This window comes from Carcharhinus amblyrhynchos, chromosome 2, assembly GCF_965287045.1.
Source record: "Carcharhinus amblyrhynchos chromosome 2, sCarAmb.v2.hapA, whole genome shotgun sequence".
Classification (NCBI taxonomy): domain Eukaryota; kingdom Metazoa; phylum Chordata; class Chondrichthyes; order Carcharhiniformes; family Carcharhinidae; genus Carcharhinus; species Carcharhinus amblyrhynchos.
In genome coordinates this window covers 111,409,358-111,423,112 of record NC_137325.1, presented here as the reverse complement: position 1 = coordinate 111,423,112, position 13,755 = coordinate 111,409,358, and the positions used below count along the sequence as shown (strand labels likewise).

Sequence of the window (13,755 nt, the reverse complement as noted above, 5' to 3'; positions counted from 1 at the left end):
TACCAACTCTTACATGTTGAAGTATTTTCTCCTTTCATTCTTGAAAGATCTGGTTCTAATTTGTATACTATATCACCAAGATCTGGATTCCCCAACTAATGGAAATTAATGAAAATTTTGATTTTAAAAAACTTGATTAAATCATCCTTTAACCTTATAAATTACAAATTTAAATTATAATTTATAATTAATTATAAATTAGTAAAACTTATTTCACCACATTATCAGTTCAACCTGGAAGCATTGCTGTTGCTGGCACGTTGAATAAGGTGGGCCAAGTTCTCTGATCATGAGTCACGGAGATCATCAAGGAGTCTATAGTAGAACTTCTAATTGGAAGAGGAGGGCCAACTTCAGTGGGATAAGGTGATCTAGCCAAGGTAAAATGGAACCAAGAACTGATAGGAAAAACTGTAAAGGAACAATGGATGATCTTTAAGGAGGAGATGTTTAGGTAGACTTGATACTTTCCAACAAGAGAGAAAGGCAGGGGAACAAAAGCCAGGGCTGCAAGGATGATGAAGGAGATTGAAGCTATGATGAATGTTAGTGACTTTTTCAAATAATAACAAAGCCAGACATAATAGAATGAGAGGGAAAGCGAAGAGGAAAATAAGACTGACAAGAGAGAATGAGAAAAGAATGTCAATTAACATAAAAGAGAACAAAAAAAATTCTACCAGCATGCAAATAGTATAACTGGATAGTAAAAGGCAAAGTCTTTACTATTAGTCTTTAAAGGGCAAAAGGATGATACCAGGGCATGGTTCAAATACTTTACAATGATATATTTTGTATTTTTGAAATTCTTTCAAGGGTGAGGGGTTCGCTGATAATATTTGTTGCCACGTGTAATTGCCCTCAAGGCGGTGGTGGTGAGCTGCAATCCTGAACCACTGCATTCCACCTGGTGCAGGCTGTTAGGAAAGGAGTTCCAGGATTTTGACCCAGCAATAACAAAGGACTGGTTACAAGTCAAGATGGTGTGTAGCTTGGAGGGGAACTTGCAGATTGTGATGTTCCCATGCGTTTGCTTCTCTTGACCTAGGTAATAGAAGTTAAAGATTTAGAAACTACTGCTGAAGGAGGTTTGGCAAGTTGCTATGGTGTATTTGTTTAAGCTACACACTACATTAGTGGGAGAGGAAATGGATGTTTAAAGTGCTGATCAAGGGTAAATTTTGTCTTGTTTGGAGATGAGCTTGTTGAGTGCTGTTGGAATTGCATTAATACTGGTTATAGAATATTCTACCCCACTCCTGACTTGTACCTTGTAGGCTTTGGGAAGTCATGATGTGAGTTAACTTCCTCAGAATCCCCAACCTCTGATCTGCTATTGTAGCCATAGAATCCACATGGTCAGTCCAGTTCATTTTTTGGTCAATGATGACTCACAGAATGTTGATTGGGGGGCGGGGGGGAGAGAAATTAATAATGAAAATGACACTGAATGTTCCATGTTGGCACATGTTACTTGCCACTCATCAGTCCCAAGTCTGAAAATTGTCAAGATCTTGGATAGGGACTACTTCAGCATTTGAAGGGTCATGAATGGCACTGAGCACTTTGCAATCATTAGTGAATATCCCCATTTTGGGCCTTATGATGGATGGAAGGTCATTGATGAAGCAGCCAAAGATTGTTGGACCCAAGACAATGCTCTGAAAAATTCCTGCAGTATTGTCTTGGGACTGAGATAATTGGCCTCCAACAACAACAACCATCTTCCTTCACATTAGGTATAACTTGAACCTGTGGTTTCAGTTTTGCTAGGACTCCTTGATGTTACATTACCTGGATGCTAAGGGCAGTCATTCTCACCTCCTGAGTTGAGTTTTTCTGGACATATTTGGCCCAAGACTGTAATAAGGTCAGAAGTCAAATGGCACTGACAGAACCCAAACTGAGCATCAGTGAACAAATTACTGCTATTCAACAGTATGTCAACACCTACCACTATTTTGCTGATGATCAAAAGACCAGGCTGAAACAACTGTAATCATCTTCAACCAGAACTGCCAAGTAAATGACCCAGCTTTGCCTCTTCCTGAAATCCCCAACATCACAATGACAGTTTTCAGCTGTTTGCTTCATTTCATGTGATATCAAGAAACGGCTGAAGGTAGTGAATACAAAAAAGAGACTGTGGGCCCTGATGACTTTCCAGCTATAGTACTGAAGATCTAGTCACACCACTAACCAAGCTGTTCCAATATAGCTGCAAGACTGGCACCTGCCCAACTATGGAAAACTGCCAAGGTATTTCCTGTCCACAAAGAGCAGACAAATGCAATATGATCAGTTACCCACTACCAACAGATGCCATATGATCAAACATGCAAGAATACATTTAATTATAGTCGGCAATCCACCTGCCATCTCTCATCAGCTAGCCTATTCAGAACTGGCACTGCTCCCTGCTCCTGTTAGCCTCCAGCCAACTGCCCATTGCTGTAGGTAACCACCCTGCTTAGTGCCTCAGTATGCCTTCCCCACCTCCATAAATTGCTGCTGTCTGTTAACTTACAAAATGTAAGGAGTATGCAATCAGATGTTCATAAGAACACAGAGGGCAAGGGGGACAGTAGAGGTGCCCAAGGAAAGTGGGGAGGAATATAATTTGGCAACATGCAAATAGAAAAGATTGTATGTTGTCAAAATGATCTTCAGATCCTATTTTCCCTACTTCTCTCTCATGCCCACAAAACCTTCTCCCTTTTTGCTACGGCCAGTATCACCTCATTGTCATTTAGATCGGGTTCAGTTACCTTCTGCATTCTAAGCAATTTGTCTGACAGACTGCACTAAGTCTTGTGTATTGGTGCTGGAAATAGCCGAATGCGTACACACACAGCTTTAATCTTTGCTACGGCCAGAAAGAAACTTTAGTCTATTATTTTCCAAGTTGTCCTTATTGACAACTGCTTTGTTCAGTTCTTATTTTACAAAATCACCATTGTTTTTTCCAAGTAAAAAATTGAAAAGACCAGAACGTCAACTGTTTCACCACTAACATTATAATCATAATAAAACTGATCAGATAAAATTCAGTGCTGGTTTCACTGGCCAGAAGTAAGTTTTCAAATGCCGGCAGAAATGTTTAAAAATCTTACCTATTGTTCAGATTGGTAGATAATGGAACAGTTACATTAGGTGGCACAGCTGCATGCGATAGCGGATTTGGGTTTTGTGCTATTGACACGGGGGGCTGTATAACTCCATTCAAAGCACCCATAAATCCATTGATTGCCAGCTGGTTTCCTGGTAAAGTTCCCATTAACCCACCAACTGAAGACATTGTGGGAATGGTGGAGGCCATTGTTTGCATACCACTAACTAGTGCTCCTGACATACAGTTAACCTGATGAATTCCTGATCCTTGCAGAGCTGGACTCTGTCCAGTTGAGGGTGGACTGGCAAGAGAAGAACTGCTAGTGCTATGTCCACTGGAAGTTCGTTCCTAAAATGAGAACATTCAACTTTAATAAGCGGCATCTTTAAAAAGAAACATAAGGCAACAAGTAACTCAGTAATAACTTGTATTTATAAAGCATTGATAGTTAGTAAACCAAGTACCTCACGAAACAAACAGTGAAGTTTAGTAAAGATGACAAAAGAAACCAACAAAGAATGGTCAAAGTTCTACAGTAGGAAATAGCCCTTCCACCAATTATGGACTGGAGACAGCAGAATATTGTACATGAGATAAGAGACGCAGGAGGCTAAAGGGCTGAGACAGGGCAATGTCTGGGAGAGATTTGTGAAGGGAGAAATCAGGATTTTTCAATTTAGTGCATTGAGGAATTGGGAGCCAAAGGCTCTTTCTGAGTATAAGGGTGATTAGTGAGTGAGACAGAATTCGGGTGATAATTTTTTGGACATGTTGTATGTTTTGTTGAATGGAGCTTGGAAGAAGGGAGGTGCAAGACCAGAAACATAGAAATAACAGAAGCAAGTATAATAATTTTAGCACCAGTAAGGTTAAAATAAGAATGATGACACCAATATGGAAGTAAATGATTAGAATATGGAGAATGAAATGTTCAGAGCTTGCTGAAACCTGACTCCGAATTTATACAATGTCTAATTTAGCCTGACCAAACAGCCAAGCCAGATAAAATGGCCTTGGTCACAGCGTTAGCAGCTCAGCAGATTAACTTTGACATTGTAGGCCAGGTGAAAAATTGATAGAGGGAATTTGAACAAGAAATTTTGAGAGAAGTAAATGGAGTTTTGTAATGGAGCTTTTTCACATCAGAAGGGGAGGTCAGATAAGGGACATTAACAGGAGAGGCTATAGAATCCCTACAGTGCAGAAGGAGGCCATTCAGCCTTTCGAGCCTATATTGACAATGATCGTACCCAGACTCTAACCCAAGTACTTTGCTGATTCACTAAAGAATAATTTAGCATGGCCAATCAACCTAACCCACACATTATTGGACAATGGGAGGAAACAAAAGCACCCAGAAACCGACACAGATATGGGGAGAACATGCAAACTCCACACAGACTATCACCCAAGGCTGGAATTAAATACAGGTTCATGGCGCTGAGAGGCAGCAGTGCTAACCATCTCGTGACCATGGCACCCAGTACAGGGTGGATTTCTTGAGAAGACAGTGATGGCAGTTTTAAAAAGGGAGCAGCACTGCCTATAGAAAAGAGCTCTTAGTATTTGCAAGTGTTGGCACAAGATAAAACAGTTGAACAGTCTGGAACTGGATGGAGATTGAGATTCAATACAGTAGGAGTTGTTTGGTGAAGATGAACCTGGAATAGAAGGAATGCAAGAACAATATGGGAGTAAAAAGATACCTATCTTTGAGATAGGCAAGCCCATTGAAGACCACTGAACTTGGTGCTACAAGTGGTGCAAGAGTGGGTCAGTGGAATAGCGAAGAGGACTCTGGGCATTCCTTATCCTCCAGTATCAAAAGGAGAATTTAGCTGTAGAGCAGGAGACATGATATTCCTTAAGATGGTCAATAAAAATGTAGCAGTGGATGATCAGATCAGATAATCAGCAGGTTTGCTTGCATGTGAAGCCTTCAGATTTCAGGATGTATGCTGGGCCAGTGGCGGGGGGGGGGGGGAGGAGGAAGAGGAGAGAGAAGGGGAGGTGGAAGGCTGGAAGAGAATTAGGACCAAAACATCACAGGTAGAAGAGCTACTCAGTAGGTCACTTGAGTCATAGCAGATAAGGGTCAGTAGAAAAGGAATAGGAAAGTGTGTGACTAGCTGTGTGGGCTTAGTTGGGGTAGAAAAGGATTTCTCTACCCAGAGTTTGAAGAGAATGGCAGTAGGGCTGGAGGCAGGCATGGTGACAATGAGGTAACAAAGACAAGAAAATTATCATAAATTGCCTAGTCAATGATTGAGACTTTGGAGTTAGCTTGTCCAGTATAATGAAAATGACATAAATAATTATCTCAAATACAAAGTAAAAGTAATAAATAAGAAACACCTGGATTGGCATTGCAAGTGTGCTTTCAGGCAGAAAACTGTTGTTCAGATGGGGACCTTTACTGCTGTGCAAGGAAGCTGCATTGTGGACTACAAGAGAATACATTAAAATTGAATTTTTAACACAAAAATTATATTTTTAATTGCAAACAATATCACTAGTCAGATTAATTTTAGCATCACATGCACAAGCATATAAAACAGAATGTCAGTTACCAGTTTGTACTGTGAATGGATGTATCTGAGTTGTTGGACTGGTATTTGAACTCATGACAGGAAAAGGTACTGAAAGCTGAGCATTTAGTAGCTGAAGGCGTTCCTTCTTAGCTGTCAAATTCTTAATTTGCTCCTCTAGTTGCCGATTTTCAACTTGAAGTTGATGCAGTGATTTCAACATTCCCATAACTATTCAAAGAAAAAGAAAATCAATTAAACAGTGTTAATAACTGAAAAAAATTGCACCAATAACACAAACCTAAGAAACAGATCATTAAAACAAAAATCAATGCAAAGAAATGGAAGGTAGTACATTTTAGTGAATGGAAGAACATAGTAACTGGTAAGATTCCTGGTAAATGGAGGAAAAGACAAGGAAAGGTGCAGAAAAATAGAATTTTAAAGTTGGGCATGCAAACATAGAGTTCTGGTTTTATGTAAGGAGCGGTGATTAAGGAGCAGTGATTACAAAGTTGTGATGCTGAATTTGTCTAACACTCTGGTTAGGCCACAGTTGGTTTTGTATGTTTGTTTGGACATCACAGAACAGGGAAGATACATCAAAGACATGGGAAGGGTACATTAAGGATAAATCATACTTACATAGGAAATTAAAAAAGCAAGTTCGCAGGAAATTAAAACTAAAATTGTATTACACCTTATAAATTAACATTTATTTTAAGAAAAAAATTTAAACAAAACGTCCATTTTAGGAGAGGGGTTGAACAATCCTATCCTGTTACAGAGAAAGGTTCCTTCAAAATCAGGACTGAAGCAGGTTAATGTTTGGGGATCCCACAGATGTTATTAAGATTGTGGAATGTTTAGAGAGGGTTGCTGTCCTTCAGATACGGGGTCAACTGGTATTATGGACAAAGTCACTCAACTTTCAAATTATTGTATAACAATCTCCTTCATTGTACCTTACCCAAGTTAGCACAAAGTATCAAAACTTCACCACAAAAAGTATCAAAACTTTGTTACATACAAAGTATTCAACCTCTGTCTTGCTTTGTAATGCACGAAGTATCCAACCTCTAACCTACTTTGCTATACATAAAGGATTCAAAAGGTAGCAAAAAGCTTCATAAAAATATCCAAACTCACGACTTGAACTTAGATACTATCCATGGCAAGGTGAGGTGATCAGACTCCCTCCCAGTGGATTTTGATCCTAGATGTCCGTGTCCTGGACTTGGAGTCTTGTTGCTTGTTCTGCGGTGGTCGGTCCCAAGTTACTGCTGCCAATGTTTCTTTGTTTCTCCTTATAGATATCCTGCCGGCATTGTTGTGCCTTCAGTCACATACTCAAAGGACAGGCACTGATCAATCACTGTCTTTTTGGTCACCAAGGCTCAGGGAATTGTGTCTCTCTCAGGGTCATATTTCTCTCAGGAGCTCAACACAGAGGGGTCTGTGTTCAATCATTGTCTGTTTAAGACAGAGCAACAGCCACTGTCCAATCAGGTCCTGTGCCTGTTCTTCACTGCACATACTGTTCTTTGCTGATACAGACAGCCTTTTTTTTTAAAACTATCAGGCTTTGCTGGTGTCTTTGTGGATACCCATCAGGCTACAGGTAAATAATGATAGATTGCTTCCACTGATTGATAAATTGTTAATAAAAGGATATAGACTTTAGGCCTTGGAGGGAGTGCAGAGGAGGTTTACTAGGCTGATGCCGGAGTTGAGGGGGTTGAGCTATGAGGAGAGGCTGAATAAACTAGGCTTGTACTCGTTAGAGTTTAGAAGAATGAGGGGAGATCTCACTGAGACATATAAGATGATGAATGGGATGGATAGGATAGAGGTGGAGAGACTCTTCCCGCTCAGAAAGGATAATAAGACTAGGGGGCACAGCCTCAAGATAAAGGGGGGGCGGTTTAGAACGGAGTTGAGGAAGAACTTCTTCACTCAAAGGGTGGTGAATCTCTGGAATTCTCTGCCCGTTGAAGTGGTGGAGGTTACCTCGCTAAATATTTTTAAGACGTGGGTTGATGGGTTTTTGATAAGAGAGGGGATTAAGGGTTATGGGGAGAGGGCGGGAATGTGGAACTGAGCCACGACAGATCAGCCATGATCTTATTGAATGGCGGGGCAGGCTCGAAGGGCTAGATGGCCTACTCCTGCTCCTATTTCTTATGTTCTTATGTTCTTACCTCAAGAGTGACAAAGGGGTAAAATTAGATGAAATATTTCAATATTTTATTTTAACAGGTTATTTGAACATGAATTGCACAACAAATGATATCTTTTAAAACAGAACAGGATGCATTTTTGAAAAGAATAGATGAGAATAAGAAAAAGCAGGGTGATTGGATTATAGTGGACAAGTCCACCGATGGAAAAGATATGCTGTGTGTGTCATGCAGCTTCACTGATTTCATACAGTAACGGTAGGCTTACTTTAAATCCAATGATAGGAAAATTCATCTTATTATCTAAAATGGAGGTTGAACTTAATTTTTCTCCAAAAACAAATGCTAATTTACAGGTATTGGGTTTCTTTTCGATTTTACTTTATAATTTCCTGCAAACTTGCTACTTTAAAAAGAATCAAATCCAGGTCAAAGGGGAAAGGAAGGAATTAAACATTTACTTGGTAAAAACTGAACATTTGTACACACTGGCTACTGAATTCTAAGTCTTTTTTTATTTTGGTTACATGAAGTGCAACTAAAAAGATCAAAATCTGACAAGGTTCACAAATGGTTCCAAGACTTTAAATTACAAAGGGTGACAAAACATCAATTGTCAGGTGAAAAATAAAAAAAAAATCAGTTTCTCCTGCTACTTCGATAAGTTCATCCAGCAAATAGTTGTGCCATGCAGGTCACAGGTTTACGCTGAGCTGTTGAATCTCAACACGGAATTGGTTAAAACTGAAATTAAGTGGTAAATGAACAATCAGCCCTCATTAGGGTCCTGATTGCTACAGTAATTTCTGTTGGTAGTGTAACAATATTAACTTTGTGAAAGGGCAAGATTAGACTCAGAAGTAGTGGCCCTCATTGTCAAATATTCTGCTGGCAATCATGATTAAGCTTTACATTTGAACATGGTTCTGAATGCTTGCTGGCACAGTGGAAGCAACTGTGCCTCTTAAAGACAGGTCAATTATAGTATAACACAGCACAGCCATTCGGGTCATCTAATCTGCGCCAGCTCTTGAACAGCAATCCAATTAGTTCTACTTCTTTGCTCTTTTCCCATTGTAACTAATTTTTTTTCTCCTTCAAATATTTGGTTGGGACAGTGGCTAGCAATGCTGCATTACAACGCCAGGGACTCTGGTTCAATTCTGACCTTGGGTGACTGTGTGGAGTTTGCATGTTCTCACCATGGCTGCATGGATTTCCTCCAGGTGCTCCAGTTTCCCCTCAGTTCAAAATGTGCAGGTTAGATGGATTAGCCATGTGAAATGTGTGGGGTTACAGAGATAGGGCAGGAGAAGGGGCTTAGATAAGATACAGTGTCAGAGAGTGGGTACAGACGCGATGAGCCGAATGCCCTCTTCTGCGTTGTAGGGATTCTCTGAATGAATTTATCCAGCTTCTACTGAATCTGTTTCTACTACTCAACAGGCAATGCATTCCAATTCTAAACAACTTGTAGCATAAAGTGTTTTTTCTCTTCCCCTTGCCTATCATCTTAAATCTCTCCCCTCTGGTTAATAATTCTTCAGCCGCTGAAAACAGCTTCTATTCATTTAGTCTCTCTAAATCCTTCATAATTTTATGCGCCCCAACCATATCTATTCTTAGTCTTCACTGCTCCAAGAACAACCACCCCAGTTTCACGGTGAAGCCTTCCATTGTTTGCTGAAGCAGAGAGAGAGAGCTAAGATTTTACCTGTTAAAAACCTGTTTAAAATAAGTTTAAAGCACTTTACTCTTTGTAGAACTGTTTAAAGCATTTATTTATTGTATTTACTGCTTTAAGAATTCTGAAGGAGTGGTTAAAAGGCATTTGTGGACCAGCCTGCTTTAATTATCAAGGGGCCACACGGTGAAGCCTTCCATTGTTTGCTGAAGCAGAGAGAGAGAGCTAAGATTTTACCTGTTAAAAACCTGTTTAAAATAAGTTTAAAGCACTTTACTCTTTGTAGAACTGTTTAAAGCATTTATTTATTGTATTTACTGCTTTAAGAATTCTGAAGGAGTGGTTAAAAGGCATTTGTGGACCAGCCTGCTTTAAATCAGCGCCAGGTTTAAAAGGAGGCCTGGTGTAGACAGCGGGCAGCGTCTGAGCGGGCAGCAGAGTGAGTTAATAGGGCTTAATATCAAAAAGGGCTTGGAGGAAAAAAGGCCAGGTGAGTTTGTTTGAAAAAACAAGGAAAAAAATTTTTTTCAAAACTACTACAGCAGGAAACAAGGAAAAAAATTCTTTTCCCCATAAAAAATTACAGTGAATAATGGAGGGGCATGTGATGTGTGGTTTCTGTATGATGTGGGAACTGGTGGACCCCAGGGTCCTTCCCAGTGACCATGTCTGTAGTAAGTGCAGGTTGCTGGAGGAGCTCCAGCTCAAGGTGGATGAGCTGGCCTCTGAGCTACAGACACTGAGGCTCATCAGGGGGAGAGAGGGTGCCATTGTCAATGGGGTGCAAGTGACATCCACCCCTGCTAGACTGGCTAAATCTAAGGGTCAGGGACAAAAGGGGGCTGCTGGGAGGAGGAAGGGGGGTGAGGAGCGGAGGCCTCAGCCTCTTAATCTGCATAACAGGTTTGAGGTTCTTGCTTCCAGTCTGGAAGAGGACGAGGCAGGTGAGGTTGGTGAGCAAACTGCACACGGTACAGTGATGCAGCAGGACACAGGCAAAGAGAAGGGGAAAAGGAACGTAGTAGTGATTGGGGATAGTGGGGTGAAGGGTATTGACACTGTCCTTTGTCACAATGACAAAGTGCACAGAAGGGTGTGTTGTCTGCCTGGTGCTCGGGTACAGGATGTCGCAGCTGGGCTGCAGAGGAATCTGGAGTGGGAGGGTGAGAACCCGGTCGTTGTAGTACATGTGGGTGCCGGCGACGTAGGCAAAGTGCGGACTGAGGATCTGGGGAGGGAGTATGAAAAGCTGGGAATGGAATTAAAAAGTAGAACCGACAAGGTGGTCGTCTCTGGGCTACTGCCTGAACCGAGTGCAGACGGGCGTAGGGTTGACAGGATAAAGGAAGTGAATGGGTGGCTCAGGGATTGGTGTGGGAGGAATGGGTTCGAATTTATGGGGCATTGGCACCAGTATTGGGGTAGGTGGGACTTGTTCGGGCGGGATGGGGTGGGTCTGAACCGTGCTGGGACCAGAGTGTTGGCGAATCGAGTAAAGAGGACTGTAGACAGGGCTTTAAACTAATTAGGGGGGGGGAGGGTGCGAGGGTAGGTGACGCTACGAGGTCTAAAGTTAAGGATAGGGTACAGGTAAGGGAAGAGGCCGAGGATGTCCCAATTGGTGGCGTTACGGCAAATAGGGTCCAGGTGAAGGCTGGGATGAAAGCGCTTTATCTGAATGCACGAAGCATTCGGAATAAAGTGGATGAGCTGGTGGCGCAGATCGACACAAATGGATACGATCTGGTGGCCATTACAGAGACGTGGCTGCAAGGTGACAGGGACTGGGAGATGAATGTACGGGGCTATCAAGTGTTTAGGAAGGATAGGCAGGAGGAAAGAGGGGGTGGCGTAGCTCTGCTGATTAAGGATAGTATCAAGGTGGTAGCAAGGGATGATATCGGAGCCAAAGAGCAGAAAGTGGAATCGTTGTGGGTGGAGATTAGGAACAGCAAAGGGAGGAAGACGCTGGTGGGTGTCGTCTATAGGCCCCCAAATAATGATCTGGAGGTGGGGCGGGCTGTTAACGCGCAAATAAGTGCGACGTGCAGGAATGGGACGGCAGTAGTTATGGGAGATTTCAATCTGCATATTGATTGGTCGACCCATGTTGGACGAGGTGGGCTCGAGGAGGAGTTCTTGGAATGCTGCCGGGATAATTTCCTTGAACAGTGTGTGTTGGAGCCGACGAGGGAGCGAGCTATCTTGGATCTGGTGCTATGTAATGAGGCGGGTAGAATTAGGGACCTTGCGGTGAAGGATCCTCTTGGAGAGAGTGATCATTGCATGGTGGAGTTTCTGTTGCAGATGGAGGAGGAGAAAGTGGGTTCCCGGACACGCGTCCTTTGTTTGAATAGAGGGGAGTATGGTAGGATGAGAGAAGAATTGGCGAATGTGGACTGGGGGAGCGCGTTGGAAGGTAGGTCTGCTGAGGAGCAGTGGAGGATCTTTAAGGAGATCTTTCTTGGTGCTCAGCAGAAATTTATTCCGATGGTCAAAAAGGACAGTAGGAGGAGAGGTAATAAGCCGTGGATAACGAAGGAGGTGAAGGAAAGTGTTAAATTAAAAGCGGAGGAATTTAGAGTAGCTAAGAGCAGTGGGCGAGAAGAGGATTGGGAAAGGTTTAAATGTCAACAAAGATTGACAAAGAAGTTGATAAAGGAGGGTAGGAGAAGCTATGAAGCTGGGCTAGCGCTTAATATAAAAAAGGATAGCAAGAGTTTTTATAAATATATAAAAAGGAAGAGGCTGGCTAGGGTGAACGCTGGTCCTTTAGAGGATGAGAAAGGGGAGCTAGTGGTAGGGGATGGGGATATGGCGAAGGTCTTGAATAACTTTTTTGTTTCTGTCTTCACGGAGGAGGACGTGAATAATTTGCCGGGTGTTAGCGATGGAAAGGTGGTAGGACTGGAGGGTCTTAATGACATTACTGTTACTAGAGAGGTGGTGCTCGACAGACTGGAGGGGCTGATTGTGGACAAGTCCCCAGGACCGGATGGAATGCATCCGAGGGTTCTGAAAGAAATGGCGGAGGTGATAGTGGATGCCTTGGTGGTTATTTTCCAGACGTCGCTGGATTCCGGGGAAGTGCCGGAAGATTGGAAAACGGCTAATGTTACGCCGTTGTTTAAGAAGGGTGCCAGGCAAAAGGCGGGGAATTATAGGCCGGTTAGTTTAACGTCTGTGGTAGGTAAAATGTTGGAATCCGTCATTAAGGAGGAAATTGCGAGGCATCTTGAAGGGAATTGCTTGATAGGGCAGACGCAACACGGTTTCATTAAAGGGAAGTCGTGTCTGACAAATTTACTGGAGTTCTATGAGGATGTGTCTAGGGCAGTGGATAGAGGAGAGCCGGTGGATGTGGTCTTTCTGGATTTTCAGAAGGCGTTTGACAAGGTACCTCACAAGAGGTTATTGCAGAAGGTCAGGGGACATGGAGTTGGGGGTAGGGTGTTAGCGTGGATAGAGGATTGGTTGTCAAATAGGAGGCAGAGAGTGGGGGTCAATGGGTGCTATTCGGATTGGCGGTTGGTGACTAGTGGGGTGCCCCAGGGGTCGGTGCTGGGGCCTCAGCTATTTACCATTTATATAGATGATCTGGAGGAGGGAACCGAGTGCAGGGTGTCGAAATTTGCTGATGACACCAAGATTGGGGGAAAGGCAAATTGTGCGGAGGGTGTGGAGAGTCTGCAGAAGGATCTAGATAGGCTGGGCGAATGGGCCAGGAAATGGCAAATGGAATTTAATGTTGGCAAGTGTGAGGTGGTCCACTTTGGTAGGAAGAATGGTAGGAAGGACTATTACTTACGTGGCGAAAAACTGCAGCAGGCGACGGTGCAGAGGGACCTCGGGGTCCTTGTGCATGAGTCGCAAAAACCCAGCTTGCAGGTGCAGCAGGTGGTCAGGAAGGTGAATGGGATGCTGGCCTTCATAGCGAGGGGGATTGAATATAAAAGTAGGGAGGTCTTGCTGCAGCTGTATAGGGCATTGGTGAGGCCGCAGCTGGAGTACTGTGTGCAGTTTTGGGCGCCGCACCTGCGCAAGGATATTTTGGCCCTGGAGGGAGTGCAGAGGAGGTTTACTAGGCTGATACCGGAGTTGAGGGGGTTGAGCTATGAGGAGAGGCTGAATAAACTAGGCTTGTACTCGTTAGAGTTTAGAAGAATGAGGGGAGATCTCATTGAGACGTATAAGATGATGAATGGGATGGATAGGATAGAGGTGGAGAGACTCTTCCCGCTCAAAAAAGAC

At 42.8% G+C, this 13,755-nt stretch overlaps 1 protein-coding gene across 5 annotated transcripts in view; it reads right to left on the bottom strand.

Annotated features, from left to right (window-relative positions):
* Nucleotides 1-13,755, bottom strand: part of mllt10 (MLLT10 histone lysine methyltransferase DOT1L cofactor) — a 272,972-nt gene that overhangs the window by 13,250 nt on the left and 245,967 nt on the right. For all 5 annotated transcript variants that reach the window (XR_013889342.1, XM_080211105.1, XM_080211106.1 and 2 more), the window contains 3 exons: nt 5,683-5,871; nt 5,468-5,556; nt 3,114-3,460 (listed from right to left, as the gene is read on the bottom strand). Coding sequence is in view for 4 of the 5 variants with exons in the window: in XM_080211105.1 (XP_080067231.1) it covers nt 3,114-3,460; nt 5,468-5,556; nt 5,683-5,871 (625 nt within the window). In the remaining variant the exon portion in view is untranslated. The remainder of the gene's footprint in view (nt 1-3,113; nt 3,461-5,467; nt 5,557-5,682; nt 5,872-13,755) is intronic.